At 44.1% G+C, this 15,626-nt stretch overlaps 1 protein-coding gene across 2 annotated transcripts in view; it reads left to right on the forward strand.

The window, feature by feature from the left end:
- dph6 (diphthamine biosynthesis 6) overlaps positions 1–15,626 on the forward strand; it is a 255,096-nt gene that overhangs the window by 109,016 nt on the left and 130,454 nt on the right. For both annotated transcript variants that reach the window (XM_059955869.1, XM_059955875.1), the window contains one exon: positions 6,337–6,430. In XM_059955869.1, the coding sequence (XP_059811852.1) occupies positions 6,337–6,430 (94 nt within the window). The remainder of the gene's footprint in view (positions 1–6,336; positions 6,431–15,626) is intronic.

The raw sequence follows: 15,626 nt of genomic DNA on the forward strand, positions 1-15,626 counted from the left end.
AGTCACTTACCAAATTTCCTCAAACATTGAGGCTGGGAGACTAGAATTAGAGATCATGTGTTAAGGGTGAAAGGTGAAATGTTTAAGGGAAACCTGGGAGAGAACCTCTTCACTTGGAGGGCAGTGGAACAAGTGGAAATGGTGGGTGTGGATTTGACTTCAACATTTAAGAAAAGTCTGGATAAGTACATGAATGGGAGGGATTTAGAGGGCTGTGGTCCAGGTGGTTCAATGGTATTAGACAGAATAATAGTTTAGCACAGATTAGATGGGCCAAAGGGCATATTTCTGTCCTCTCCTGTATGCTTCCTCATGAGCTGTAGTTGATAAACAGCAGTTTGATGTAAGCATAGTTGTTGTCCAGCTGCTCCAAAGTCCAGTGGAGAGCCAGTGAGATTGCATCTGCAGTAAACCTGTTGTGATGGTAGACAAGTCAGCAAGTCCAACTCTTTGTTCAGTCAAGAGTTAGTTCTACATAAGACCCACCTCTCAAAGCACATCATCACAGCAGATGTGAGTGCTACTAGATAATCATTGTGGCAGCACACCCTGCTCTTCTTAGATTCTAGTGTAGGGTAACATAATTGGTGGAAATGTATATAATTCACAACCACTGACATTGAATTGGGTTATTGGGGTTTCACTTTAAGAGGCTGGTCTGACATGATGGTATTATTATGAAAAGAGTTTATCGTGCTTTTATGTGTAGGTTTTGGAGTTCTCTAAAAGGTATTGCAGGTTTCATTATACATAAAGTGTCTCGCTCCATTTTATTTGTGAAAATCTACACTGGTATATTTGATGCCCTTTTGATGCAGGGAACCTCTTTCTATGGCAGTGAGAGATTGAAGCTGTCCTTAGACATTCCAGCCATTTGGTTGGCATAGGTTTTTAAGACCTTGTCAAGTACTAAGCAGGTAATGTTCCAATTTGAACATTCTGAGAGAAGAATATGCCTCCATTTAATATTCTGTTCAGAATGCTTTTACCTTTTGGTTAAAGCATGGACCACCACATGTGAATTTACTTTACTGCTGGGCAAGTTCCCAGAACTTAGCAAGCCCACATTCTCCAATACAGTCGCAAAACATGGGGTCGAGCATCACATTCCCACAACTGGCCTGCCTGTTCATGCTCCTGCACATAGACCCAGAAAAACTGGCAACCACAAAGGCTGAGTTTGCCAAAATGGAAAGAGTTGGAATTGTACACCAGTCGAATAGCCCCTGGGCTTCATGCATCTATATGGTCCCAAAGTCCGATGGTGGTTGCCACCCACGTGGTGATTACTGACACATTAACTAGGCCTCCACCCCCAATCATAAGACCACAAGACATAGGAGCAGAATCAGGCCATCCATTCGGCCCATTAAGCAATTGTTACCTGGTCCCACACATACAAGACTTTTCAGCATATTCAGCTAGAAAGTTAATTTTTTCTAAAGTCAGTCTAGTTAGCTCGGAGGACATTTCCAAAACAGCTGTGATAACCCTATTTGGCCTTTTTGAGTTACTGCACATGCTGTTTCGACTGGAAAAATGCAGCACAGACTTACCAACATTTGATGGACTCTGTATTAAAAGACTTAGATTTTCTTTTTGTCCACCTGGATAACATACTTGTGCGTCCAAATCTGAACATGTATCACATTTCCGCAGAAGGTACAGTGCCCCTCCCATCAAAAGGTAGCCGCTATTAGGGATTTCTCATTGCCCCTCACTACATAAAAACTACAGGAGTTTTAAGGTATGGTAAATTTCTATCACCACTTCATTCTGTAAGCTGTTAAGCTTGTGCTTCCCCTGTAAAGTGCACTTAAAGGCAGTAGCCCTAATCAAGTGCTTGACCGGTCAGCAGACATGACCAGAGCATTTGATGATACCAAACAAGCTCTTTCCAATGTGACCTTACGACCCACTTCCCAACTCACCCATAGTTATTTCTATAGATGCTTCATTCTATGCTGTGGGTGCTTGTGTGAACAGCTGGTTGAGGCATGTATCAGTTACTCGACTTCTTCATTTGCCAGCTCCATTCGCCCAAAGGGAAGTACAGCACGTTTAACCATGAGCTTCTTGGTCTCTATTTTGCTGTCTGCCATTTTTGTTTTCTTCTAGTGGGTTACCATTTCACAGCGCTCATTGACTTCATGCACATGACGGCCAAAATACCAGACCATTGGTCTGCACGCGAGCAATGCCAGCTGGCCTACATATTCAAGTTCACAACTGATATATAACATAGCAAGGGGAAAAACAATGTTGTGGCTGATTGCCTTTCATGGCCAGTATATAGTCAGGTGTTGATTATGCTGGTGTGGCAGCTGACCAAGCTACTGACCAAGAGATCTAGGCTTATCGAACAACATTCACAGGCCTACAGTTGGCTGTGATTACGTTTGGGGAAGGTGGGGTTCTCTCCTGTGCGATCTCTCAATCAGTCGCCCTCACCCCATCATGCCCACAAACTGGAGACGGGCTATTGTCGACTCCATACATAGTCTCTCTCATCTGGGCCTGAAGACCTCAGAGAAGCTGGTTGCACTGAAGTTTATTTGGTGTGGCCTCCGAAAGGACATGTGTGATTGGAGTGCAGCCTGTGTGAAGCAGGCAAAAATTAACCTTCATGTTCAGGCGCCATTGGCACCTTTTGAGGTCCCTGAGTGACGGTTTGACCATGTCAATGTGGACCTTGTTGGTCTTCTTCTCCCGCACCCCCCACGGTTTCACATACCTTCTTACCATGGTGGAGCATACCACCAGGTAGCCAGAGGTCATCCCTCTAGCACCGACGATGACCGCAGTTGTGTCTCAGGTGATAATCAGCACCTGGATTGTTTGGTTTGGCACACCTTCCGATACTTCCTCTGACTGTGGTCCCCAATTCACATCTGACCTCTGGGCTGTGATGGCCCAGAACCTCAACATTAGGCTACATCACACCACAGCTCTAGACTGGATTTAGTGATTTTGGGAAGGGTGGGAGGGAGGGCTCTGTAGGGTAACATATTTGATGAAAATGTACATAATTCATAACCACCGATATTGAGTTAGTGTTTCATTTTAAGAGACTGGTCTGAAGTGAGGATGTTATTATGTAAAGAGTTTTAGCACACTTTTTTGTGTAGGTTTTGAAGTTCAATAAAAGGTGTTACCAGTTTCATTCAACATAAAATGCCTCACTTCGTTTTATTTGCAAAAACCTACACTGGTATATTTGAAGCAGGTGGGAACCTTTTTCTGTAGCATTGAGAGGTTGAAAATATCTTTAAACATTCCAACCATTTGGTTGGCATAGGTTTTCAAGACCCTGCCAAGTACTTAACAGGTTATGTTCCAATTTGAACATTCTGAGAGAAAAGTATGTCTCCACTTAATAATTTGGTCAGAATGCTTTTCCTTTTTTGTCAAAGCATTTGTAAATTTTTTTACACAGCAATTTATTTTTAGCTTTTTGTACCATTTGGTCTCTTACAGAAATCTGAATCCCACCCACTGTTGTGGAGCTACACTTTCCTTCCCTGTTCATTTCTTCTTCCTCTAGTCATTGTCTTTGCCTGACATTTCTTCTAGCAAGTCTCGCTTTTCTGCTTGTGACTATAATCTGTCCCTTCTTCCCAAAACTTCTTGAAGATAAAGCTCCCGACACTTTTCAACTTTGGCCAATTGCCTGCAGCAACCATCAGCTGGGTTGGCAACCTCAAGCTCTTTGTGGTTGTGGTTCTTGGTTGTTTCTCCACTGTTTCCTTTCTGTGTTTATGTATTTTTACTATAATATGCTTTACAACCACTGCAATAGCTTGATTTCCCCCTTAACACTATTAGCTAGAGATACATTAAGGCAAATTCAGTTGAAGGGCCTTAAGAAAGAGAAGGGTTAAAATGATTAAGGCCCAGCCATCTGAAGGCACAGCTGACATCAGCAAGCTGGTCATGACAAACCCCATTGAAACCCCTTCTTTATTGGGCGTCTCTGCAAATGTGGCTCATTAGCCCTTCGCTAACAGCCACTGGACTCCGCGGTGAGAAATCTACCTTTCTCAGGCTTCATATGTGTACAAGATTTTGGTCTCATCAAATCCGAGAGGTTGGAACGTCTCATGCCCACCCAAGCCCCGGTTTCTGTGAATGTTGTGTGATTCACTGCTCTGGCAATCACCCGTTGGCAAGAAATAATCAGATCGTACACTGCATTAAAGTATATTTAAGAATGTTAACTTAAGCTAACAGTTATTAATGGAAAGGCAAAAAACAAAAAGGGCCCATTATTCTTAAACTTAAATTGGAGCTCATCTTGAACTTATCTGTAACTCGCGCAGTGGACCCTCGGTCTTTGTGAAAGCACACACCACCTTCTGAATGCCACCTGAAGTTCATCTTGAATAATGGGTCTCCCACAGGAGCATTGGTCCTTCTTGCACAAAGCATCTTGTGCAACAGAGATGGCATTATGAGCCATCCTTCTTCTTGTCTTCTCACAGCTCCCGCCAGAAAAAAACCTCCTCACGCCACTGTTCTCCAGAACCTTTTCCTAATTCTTCCATCCTGATTGGCTGACACCACATTCCTAAGTTGAACAACAAAGCCTCTTATATCAGCTCAAACAGGCTAAAAGTAGAACAGATTGCTCTTACAGAACTGCTAGAATGAAATACCTACAACATAGTAGTAAAAATCCTAACCAGGGTGTTAGACCATCAATGACCCTCCCTTCATTATATAGCATAAGTAAGGGCTTGTTGAAAGCAGTGTTCAACTCCATTCACAGTACTTCATCTAAAGATGCAGTGTTGCCTAGGCTTTGCTAACAAGTGGCATGTCATGGAGCCAGTCCTACAATTATATTGGAGGATCAGGATTCTAGTCAACGTCCTTACTTTGATATAAAGTTAGATATTCTGGATTCAATTTCATCCTATTCTTCTCAAACACATCTTGTATTCCTACTGTAAATTTCAATCTGTATTGCAGATGTGAAATACAAATGCTGGAGTTATTTAAAGAGCAAACACGAGGAAATTTGCCAGTGCTGATAACTCCAGCAACACACACAAAATGCTGGTGGAACACAGCAGGCCAGGCACCATCTATGAGGAGAAGCACTGTCGACGTTTTGGGCCAAGACCTGATGAAGGGTCTTGGCCAGAAACGTCGACAGTGCTTCTCCTCATAGATGCTGCCTGGCCTGTTGTGTTCCACCAGCATTTTGTGCGTGTTGCTGGAGTTATTTATTTGGTTAAGAAGATTTAAGTTGACATTTTGCAATGCTGACCATTCACGAGGAATCTTCATCTTTAAATTCTGTAATTGTTCTACACTAAATGTATGCTAACATTAAAAGAACTAAAAAAAAATGCTGCTTTAAATACAAGTAATTATCTCCTATCAACAAAGGAGAAGTCTACTCATCCAGTTACTCAATACCAGTCCCACAGAGTAATCCCATCCATTCCGTTAGCCCCTTCTTATTTGCTTGTAGCCCTGCTTGTAGCTTATTCACACATGTAGGAATATAAGTAACTGTGGTAGAGTCTCTTTGGAAGCCATGAGATCATCAGTTTGTTCACATGATCTCTAGAGGCAGGATAGCTGTTAAACTGAGGCCAATGTGAGTCAGAGGAGATATCTTCCAACAGAAACCCTATCTTTTCAAATCTGGAACAAGATGGAAAGGAATCTAGAAACAATAAATATATATAATATGGAGAAAGTGATGAGAAAGCCAATTTAAAAGCAACCAGATATAAAATGCGGCCAGTAGCTGTTTATAATGGGAGTTCTCTGATGTAGCTTGTATTGATTGTAATGAAAGGCAAGTCATAAGGGCTAAAAGATGTAGAATCTGGAATGGGACAGAAAGCAGAAGCAAATGAATAAAATGTTGAAATCATTTTTAAAAAGGCAGAAAATTGCACCTTTTTCCCATTACTGTCAGATTTAATTGTGTCTTTCACTAAATGGACAGCTTAATTGGAGTGATAGAGAATCTTAATGCAAACAGTGCCTCTTGCCTTTGTTCAGATGGTGATGTGCTTTATAAAAGAAGAGAAAATGAGCCAGTGTTACTTCTTGGAACAGATATGTTCAGAAGTATTTTAGAAAATGTAGTATTTACAAATAATGTTGCAAGATTTTTATAATGCATCTAACCAATGGAACTTCAAAAGTGGATTAAGAATGTTTAGAACATTTGCACATTTTCCTTAATGAGTAACACAATCAATCAATATTGACTATGAAGTACTAATTTAACATGATACACAGCTTGTGCTGTCAATGTAACATTTTCTGGTGATTCTATGGGCATGCTTACAATTATGTTTTTATTTTATACAGTGATTCTTCCGATGTTGTTGTTCATTCTGCTGATGCGTTTGCACCAGTGGGCTATCTTCGTTTATTGAACTTACATCTGGAGGATAAACCCCAGGTAGGTATAACTATGTTATTTTTGCGAAGTAGAATCTATCCATCTATGCCATAATGTAGATATACTTAATGCAAAGGTGACTAGTACATTGGATTGATTAAAATATTTCTAAATATAAGCTAAGTTTAGATTCATAAAACAGAAATTGCAAGAGCAAAATCTCTGCACAAGTGTACAGAATTTATTTGGCAGAATGTGGGATTATTTGTTTTATAGTTTAACTGTGTAAATACAGTGTGTTACGGAGTTGTTATTGTTGGGTTGTTTGTCAGTCTTTGTGTATATTTTATACATAAATTCTATTATATTTTACTTTCCTGTAAATGGCTGCAAGCAGGTGAATGTCAAGGAAATATATGGCAACTAATGGCAACTAATGCGTAGTTTGATAATGCACAACATGTTCAGCTCCACTGCTCTCCAGCAACTTGCTAGTAGGGTAGACCTGTAGTACTTGGTGTTCTTAATATTCAGCAGCATCCTGCAATCGTGAAAAAGACATAAAGGATAAATAATTACACTTTTGTTTGGACCTAGCGAGGCTGCTGCATTTAAGCAAGCCTTCATCTTACAGAAGTACTGAAATTTAAGGCAGTTTCATCGATAAACACTGTAACATCATGTTCAAAAACAATACTCTGTGGTAGTTGCGCATCAATTCAGGTCCTGTTGGAAAAACTTGAGCATGAAATCTAAGCTGATTTACCCGTGTAGTGTTTGAGTAGACCTATTCCATTTCAGCCCACTTTGAATTGTGCCAGATAGACTCATAGGAAATTAAGTTAAGGAAAAGATTTAATCAAAAGAAGAGCTTTTTATAGCAGTAACAACATGTTTCCAAAAGTTTGTTAAAATATCAATTTTATATACCCTTGATACCCGATATGCTTACTGGCATATAGGGCAGCAGTGAAGGTCCTCCATCTCTGTCCATACTTGGCCATCTTCTCTATTGTGCCGAGGTGTGACTCAGGGTCCTCATTTATGCCACTATATTATGGCGTCAAATTGTCTTTGGTCTCCTGTGTTACTTCCGCCCTTCAAGGATACATTGAATTGCTGCCCTGATGATGGAGTTCACCTCTCTTCTCATCAAGTGCCCAATCCACCTCCAACACTTCCTCATGATAATTGTTGCCATGCCTTCTCGATGACACTGAAGGAGTAGGGCATGGTTGGAAGTCTTTCTTGGCCAGAAGATATGGAGGATCTTCTGGAGGCTTGTGGTGTGAAATGATGACAGCTTGGCAAGCAAGGTCGCTGTGTTACGTATCCCGTAACTGGATAACTCACCAGCAAAGATAGAGAGGTCTGTTGGAGTCTGATGGCACTATTTTCAAACGTTTTATTCAAAAGGGGAGCACAAAAAGCAGGGTTAATACAAACATTCAAATCGTATATGGCAGTAAAACTCAATCTAAAACACGGGTATAGCAATAATCATCATTATGAAATAATCTCGACTGTTGTCTAGGGGATAATATATTGTCCGTTGGAAATATAAAAGTCACTCAGAAGTCTGCAGACTTTTGCCCTCCGGCTGGGTTTCACGTGTTTTAGAGGGATCGGTGAAAACGAAAAGAGATCTTGCCTGGGTCTTTACGCAGCCACTCCGTTAAATCAGGGGAGCGTTGTTTTCCCCTTTTTCAGTGCGATGTCTTTCTCGGTATCATCAGTCACCCACTCCCTAGGCCAAAGGAGTTAGGGGCGCACGTGGCGTAGCGCGGCTTCCAGCTCTCTCGGGAGCGTTGAGCGATCGAGTTCTTCGGGAGCGTCTCTCTCTCTGGGGTACCGCCTCCTGCAGCCCCCCTTTATCTTTACCTGCCGAGTTGTGGCTGTCCATCAAAGTAGGGTGATGCAATCTCCACCCCCACATTGCTCGAGGGGTATTCATGCCCATGATAGTTGTCACGTAGCCGGGACATGCACGTGACACAGGTGCCCCTACGAACAATGGTCAAAACCGTTGCATTGTCTCTCGCTTCCGAGTCCCGAATTAATAGCGATCTTGCGATTCTCCGGAAGGAGGGGGCTGCTTCCGCTCCTTCGGCCCCTCAGAGCTGTGGTACCTTCATAACACCTCCCCTCTAAACAGCGTTTTTTTTTACCAACGGTTAAAAAAAACGAGGTTGTGCAGTGTCTTACAGAGTTTTTTTTTACAATACCCATGCTTGTTTTTTTTTACAGAGCCATAGTTACACCTTTTGGTCAGCATCTAGATAAACAATCCGCTAGCACATTATCACTCCCCCTAATGTGTTGTATCTTAATATCGAATTCCTGCAGCATCAGACTCCAGCTCAATAACCTCCGGTTTTTATTTTTCATATTGGCCAGTAATACCAACGGGTTGTGATCGGTATAGACCACTAGGGACAAATGTACACTTCGAAATGTTGTATCGCCAACACAAGTGCTAACAATTCCTTTTCTACGGTAGAGTAATTCCTCTGGTGTACATTGAACTTCCGAGAGAAATATGCTACCGGGTGCTCCTCTCCATCCCCTGCTTGCTGTAAGAGGACCGCTCCTGCAGCCTCATCACTGGCGTCCGTTGCCAAGGAGAAGGGTGCTAACAAATCGGGTGCTTTTAACACCAGGTGATGGCACAATACGGCTTTTAACTTTTCAAAAGCACTCTGACAAGAGGGACCCCACTCAAATCGTTCCTCCTTCCGCAGGAGTTTTGTAAGGGGGAGCGCAATGTCCGCGAAATTTCTACAGAATTTCAGATAGTATCCCACCATGCCCAAAAACCTCCTCAGAGCCCTTTTATTGTAGGGCACAGGAACCTCAGAAATAGCCTGTACCTTCGCCTGCACAGGAGCCAACTGTCCCTTTCCCACCACATACCCCAAATAGGTGATAGTGGCATGACCAAATTCACTCTTGGCGAGGTTTACTGTAAGGTGGGCTGTCGACATTTGGGTAAACAGATTTTCCACGGCCTCCAGGTGCTCCCCCCAGGTGTCACTCCACACTATCACATCGTCAAGATAAGCCTTGGTGTGGGTTAACCCCTTTATCACAGCGTCTATCATCCGCTGAAATGTCCCTGGTGCATTTTTCATCCCAAACGGCATAACGTTGTACTCGTACAACCCAGACGGGGTGACAAAGGCGGAAATCTCTCGAGCCCTGTCCGTTAAAGGAACTCACCAGTACCCCTTTAGCAAGTCAACTTTTGTGATGTACCTCGCCTTCCCCACTTGGTCAATGCAATCATCCACCCGGGGAATAGGGTAAGCATCTGTCTGGGTGACCGCGTTGACCTTCCGGTAATCGGTACAGAATCTTATGGTACCGTCCGGTTTTGGGACAACCACGCAAGGAGAAGCCCACGCGGAAGAGGATTCGCGGATTATCCCAGCAGCTAGCATATGTTCAATCTCCTTCCTTACTAGCTGGCTCTTTTCAGAATTCATACGATAAGGTGCCTGTTTTATGGGCTGGGTTGAGGTAACTATCACATCATGTTGCGTCCCACTACACCTTCGGGGAACATCTGGGTATAAGTCTGCATGCCGGTGAATGAGCTGTATTATCTGCTCCCTCTGTTCAGGCTGTAAGTGTATAACTTTATCCGCAAGGCTTGCCAATACCATAGAGTTCTCCAATCTGGTGGGGACTATACCTATCTTTTCGACCCGCTCTGGTCCCTCCTGACCATCCCCCCCACCCCATCGGATTTCATGGCCGCCCCGACCACCGCGGAGGGGGTGTCATGGTACCTTTTCATCATGTTCACGTGAACTAACTGGGTTGGCTTTCGCCGATCGGGGGTTTCAATCACGTAATTCAGCGAGTCTATTTTCTTACGCACTGTATATGGTCCTTGAAACCTCGCCTGAAGGGGATGGTTAACTACCGGAAATAGGACCAAAACCTTGTCGCCTACGTTAAACTCTCGTTCTCTCGCTCTCGGGTTATACCACTGGCTCATTTTTTCCTGGGATTCTTTAAGGTTTTCCCTTGCCAAGGCGCATACTTTATGCAGCCTCTCCCGGAATTTCAGAACATAGTCGATCACACTGACTTGAACGATCGGGCAAGACCACTTTTCTCTCAGGAGGGTTAGAGGGCCCCTGGGCCTGTGACCGAAAACAATCTCAAACGGACTGAACCCCAGTGAGCACTGGACCGTATCCCTGATGGCAAATAACAGAAGGGGTAAAGCCTCATCCCAGTCTCGAACGTTCTCCTGACAATAAGTTTTAAGCATGGTCTTTAGGGTAGCGTGGAACCTTTCCAACGCCCCTTGGGATTCCGGGTGGTACGCGGAGGCTAGAATTTGTTCCACCCCTAGCTGGGTCATCATCTGCCTAAATACGGTAGATGTGAAGGTACTCCCCTGATCCGATTGTATCTCCTTAGGCAGCCCCACTGTGGTAAAGAATTTAATGAGGGCCCCTACCACCACAGCGGTTCTAATATTACCCAGAGGCAGAGCCTCTGGAAATCGTGTAGTGGCACACATCATGGTCATGATATATTGCCGCCCCCTCGCAGTTTTAGGTAGGGGTCCCAGAAAATCCACAATGATTCGGGAGAAGGGCTCCTCGCACGCGGGGATGGGTCATAGGGGTGCCTTAGGGATAACTTGATTTGGCTTACCCACCATTTGGCAGGTATGACACCTTTTACAATATTCAATAATCTCCTTTCTCAGGTTTGGCCAATAGAACTCTCTTTGAACCCAATCCACTGTCTTCGTTATTCCCAAATGCCCACCTAATGGTCCCTTATGAGCTAAATTCAAAATTCCTTCCCGATACACTTTCGGGACTACTATCTGATGCACCACTGCCCAGTCCTCATCGACCGCCACCTTGGGGGGGCCTCCACTTCCTCATCAACACACCCTCCTTCAGGTAGTAACCTTCGGGCTCGGTTTCAACCTCAGTCTCCGAAAGAGCCAACTCTCTCAAGGCTATCAGCTCCTCGTCACTTTCCTGTTCCCGTACAAACTCTCGCCTGGCTAGTGGCAGGTCTACCTCCTCCTGTTTACTCCCCCCCCCCCCCCCCCTTACTCTCCGGTTTATCTTCCTCTGACCCTCGCTGGTATAGAGTCGGTAAAAATGTGTCGGCCAAATCAAAATCGGCCGGATTTAATCTGCTCTCTCTCTCAGCTGTCCTTTTCGACATGCTGCGAGTGACCACGCAGGCAGGGTAGACCTTCAGATATGAGGGAGGGGCCTCAATCCTCGCAGGCTGGGTTGTTAGCTTCACTGCTACTCCCATTTTTCCTCCCGTTAGGTCGTTCCCCAGAAGGACATCCACGCCTTCCGCCGACAACTCTGGCAGGACCCCCAGCTCTACTGGTCCCGACACCAACTCACAATCTAGAATGACCCTATGCAAGGGTACCACTTCGGTCCCTTTTCCTATGCCTTTCAGGGCTACCTCTCCCGTCGGAGGTCCGAACTCTAGCACTTTACGGCTAATCAATGATAGCTCAGCCCCACTGTCTCTCCAGATCCGTACTGGAATTTGTGGGCCACCCTCCTCCAGGGACACGGTTCCTTCAGAACTAAATGTCTCATGCCCCTCCTGTACTCCATCTACCAGGGGCCCTCTCGCCGATTTCCCGATCAACGCGATACATCCTATAGGAATAGCTGCTTTCCCTTTTTCTGGCTCCCTCCTAGGAGCGGAGCACTTTGATGCAATATGCCCCACCTTCCCACAATTAAAACAGGTCAAACCAGGAGATCTCCAGGTTTCTGGCCTGGTATCCTCACTTTTCCGGCTAGCTCCCGGCTGAGTTTCCACCTTAGCCGGCGAGCTTTCCCTACCGTTCCCACGGTCTCTCGGGTAACTTTTTGTCGAGGAAAACCTTGTCTTGTGAGTTAGGGCATATTCATCTGTGAACCTAGCAGCTGCTGAGACGGACTTAGTCGTCCTCTCGGTCAAATATATCCGGATCTCCTCCGGAACACAACTTTTAAATTCCTCAATCAAAACTAACTCCCTGAGATGCCCATAATCCTCGTCCACTCCTTCCGCGGTGCACCAACGGTCCAAGAGCACCCCCTTCTCATGGGCTAGCTCGGTATACGCTTGATTCCACCCTTTCCTTAAATTTCTAAACCTTTGTCTATAGGCCTCAGGTACCAATTCGTAAGTCCGGAGAATGGCCTTTTTTACCTCATAATTCTCCGCTTCTCCCTCCTCCAGGGACAAGGCCGCATATGCTCGTTGGGCTTTCCCCTTTAACACACTTTGTAACAACGCCTCCCACTGCTCTTTTGGCCACTTCTGATTTACTGCCACCTTTTCAAAAAGCAAGAAATAGCTATCGACATCTGTCTCCTTGAACGGGGGCACCAATCTCAACTCCCTACTAACATTAAACCGCTCTGCTTGGTCTAACCCTTGATCTCTTCGTTCGTTCTTCATCTTCTCAATTTCCCGGTCATGTTGCCTCTGTTTCTCTTTCCCGGCCCGTTCCTTCTCTTTCTCGGCCCGTTCCCTCTCTTTCTCTTCTGCTTCTAGCTTCTTTAGGTAAATTTCATGCTGCCTTTGCCTTTCTCTCTCTCTCTCTTGCCTTTCCCTCTCTCTCTCTCTCTCTCAGCCACTTACACCTCTTTTAGCTTAATTTCACGTTCCAACTTCAATTTCTCCACCTCTAACTGAACCGTCCCACTTGATGGTATCTCTTCAGGGATATCTCCCAATGCCTCAGCTTCAAACACCTTCATCCCAATGTAATACTGGGTTATGGCCCTTCGTACCTCCCGCTTTTTCATGGACGACCTCACTTCTGTGAGGTTCAACCCCTTCGCTAAATTTAACAAGTCTGATTTGGTGGCCGCCTCTAGTGCCCCCACTGTCGGTTTTTCCATAAATTCACCCACGTCCATCTTTGCTGGTTTCCCGTCTGGCTACCCGCATAACCAGATTCAAGTTTTGGATTACAAGCCCGATTCACTGGCCTGCCAATTTGGTGTCAAATCCCGGACGAGCCCCCAAGTTGTTACATATCCCGTAACTGGATAACTCACCAGCAAAGATAGAGAGGTCTGTTGGAGTCTGATGGCACTATTTTCAAACGTTTTATTCAAAAGGGGAGCACAAAAAGCAGGGTTAATACAAACATTCAAATCGTATATGGCAGTAAAACTCAATCTAAAACGCGGGTATAGCAATAATCATCATTATGAAATAATCTCGACTGTTGTCTAGGGGATAATATCTTGTCCGTTGGAAATATAAAGGTCACTCAGAAGTCTGCAGACTTTTGCCCTCCGGCTGGGTTTCACGTGTTTTAGAGGGGTCGGTGAAAACGAGAAAAGAACTTGCCCGGGTCTTTACGCAGCCACTCCGTTAAATCAGGGGAGCGTTGTTTTACCCTTTTTCAGTGCGATGTCTTTCTCGGTATCATCAGTCACCCACTCCCTAGGCCAAAGGAGTTAGGGGCGCACGTGGCGTTGCACGTCTTCCAGCTCTCTCGGGAGCGTTGAGCGATCGAGTTCTTCGGGAGCGTCTCTCTCTCTGGGGTACCGCCTCCTGCAGCCCCCTTTTATCTTTACCTGCTGAGTTGTGGCTGTCCTTCAATGTAGGGTGATGCAATCTCCACCCCCACATTGCTCGAGGGGTATTCATGCCCATGATAGTTGTCACGTAGCCGGGACATGCACGTGACACAGGTGCCCCTACGAACAATGGTCAAAACCGTTGCATTGTCTCTCGCTTCCGAGTCCCGAATTAATAGCGATCTTGCGATTCTCCAGAAGGAGGGGGCTGATCCCGCTCCTTCGGCCCCTGAGAGCTGTGGTACCTTCATAACAGCTGTCTGTCATGTGCCAGCATTCTGACCCCCCAGTATAAATAGGCTGTAACAATGCATTTCTGCAGTTATTTGTGTTAGCTTGCTAATGTTGTACATGGTTCCTACATTCCAAAAAAACAGTTTTGGTCTTGTCTTGGTCGTGTTGAGTGGCTTCCTTTATTGTGCTAGTAGCTTCCTGTTGGTTTTCACTGTTAGCCATACAAGTCCCAGGTGGAGACTCCGGAATGCCATCATGCACAGATGTTGAAGAATTCTTCATTGCTGTTCCCATAACAGTTTTGTTTGACTAGTCAGGGTTATTGTCCTGAGCTGAATCCCCAAACCTGGAGGACAGGTAGACCGCTCTTAATCTGGCCTCTAGCCTTTGACCATTATGGCATGGGTGACCCTATCAAAAACCGAAGCCCTGACTCCAGCCAGAATAGTTCTCTGAGTCATTGAGGCATACATGCCTCCAAACCACATCAAAGTTGTGCTTCTCTTGGTGGAATTGATTTATAAATACTTCTGCATTTCTGGATGCAAACACATAATGATCATAACTTATCAAATTTTCCAGAATATCATATTGGAAACAAAATGTAACATTTGCAGAAGTTCGCATTTTTTAATGAAGTTTCAAAGCTTGATCAGGTGAATAATCATGGGGAGTTTCTTTCTGCTTATTTACATGGATTAGAGGAAACTAATCAAATTCAGATTTTTCTTTAAATGCAGGGATATTGGTAAACATATTTTTAAAAGTTTCAATTTCTTTCATTTGCAAACTGACTAGTGTACATTGTGTAACCACTGAATTGTTCTGTATGGATTTTTTTAGTCATATTAAAATTACCTTACTTTATAAACTTGACCCTTTTGGAAAACTTTAGCTGCTACTATTAATTAAATGTGTATGAGAGTAGAAGCAGAATGTTTCCAATCACCTGGATATTGGATTCCATTGAAGTCATTTGAACTGAATCTTTGCGTTTTGTCGAGTGGATGTTCAGCATGTGCAATCAAAGACTAACTTCTTGCTTTTTTGTGACAGCCCTGTTTTCCAGCAGAGTTGAAGTTGCCACTTTTGAATATATCAAAGGACATTTGATGCAAAATTTTAAATAAGTATGTCTTATACTATGCAAAGTTACACAGACCCATTGAATGTGTGGTCGTGTACAAATTAATTTGATCAAAAATAAGCAAATTAAGCACTTCTTTAAACTAGTTCAATTTTGAATGTGGTTGTACCAGATCTGTACTGGTGTTCAACGTGAAAACTCTTAAATTCATAATGTAAGTAGTATAGTTGGTTACAGGGATGTGGTTTAGTGAGTGAATTTGAAAAGATTATGTTGAAATGTAATGGACATACAAGTTGTAATCCTGGGAGATTCAGGGCTGAATGTTGAAATAGTGAAT

The sequence above is a fragment of the Hypanus sabinus genome, chromosome 2, assembly GCF_030144855.1.
Source record: "Hypanus sabinus isolate sHypSab1 chromosome 2, sHypSab1.hap1, whole genome shotgun sequence".
Lineage (NCBI taxonomy): Eukaryota > Metazoa > Chordata > Chondrichthyes > Myliobatiformes > Dasyatidae > Hypanus > Hypanus sabinus.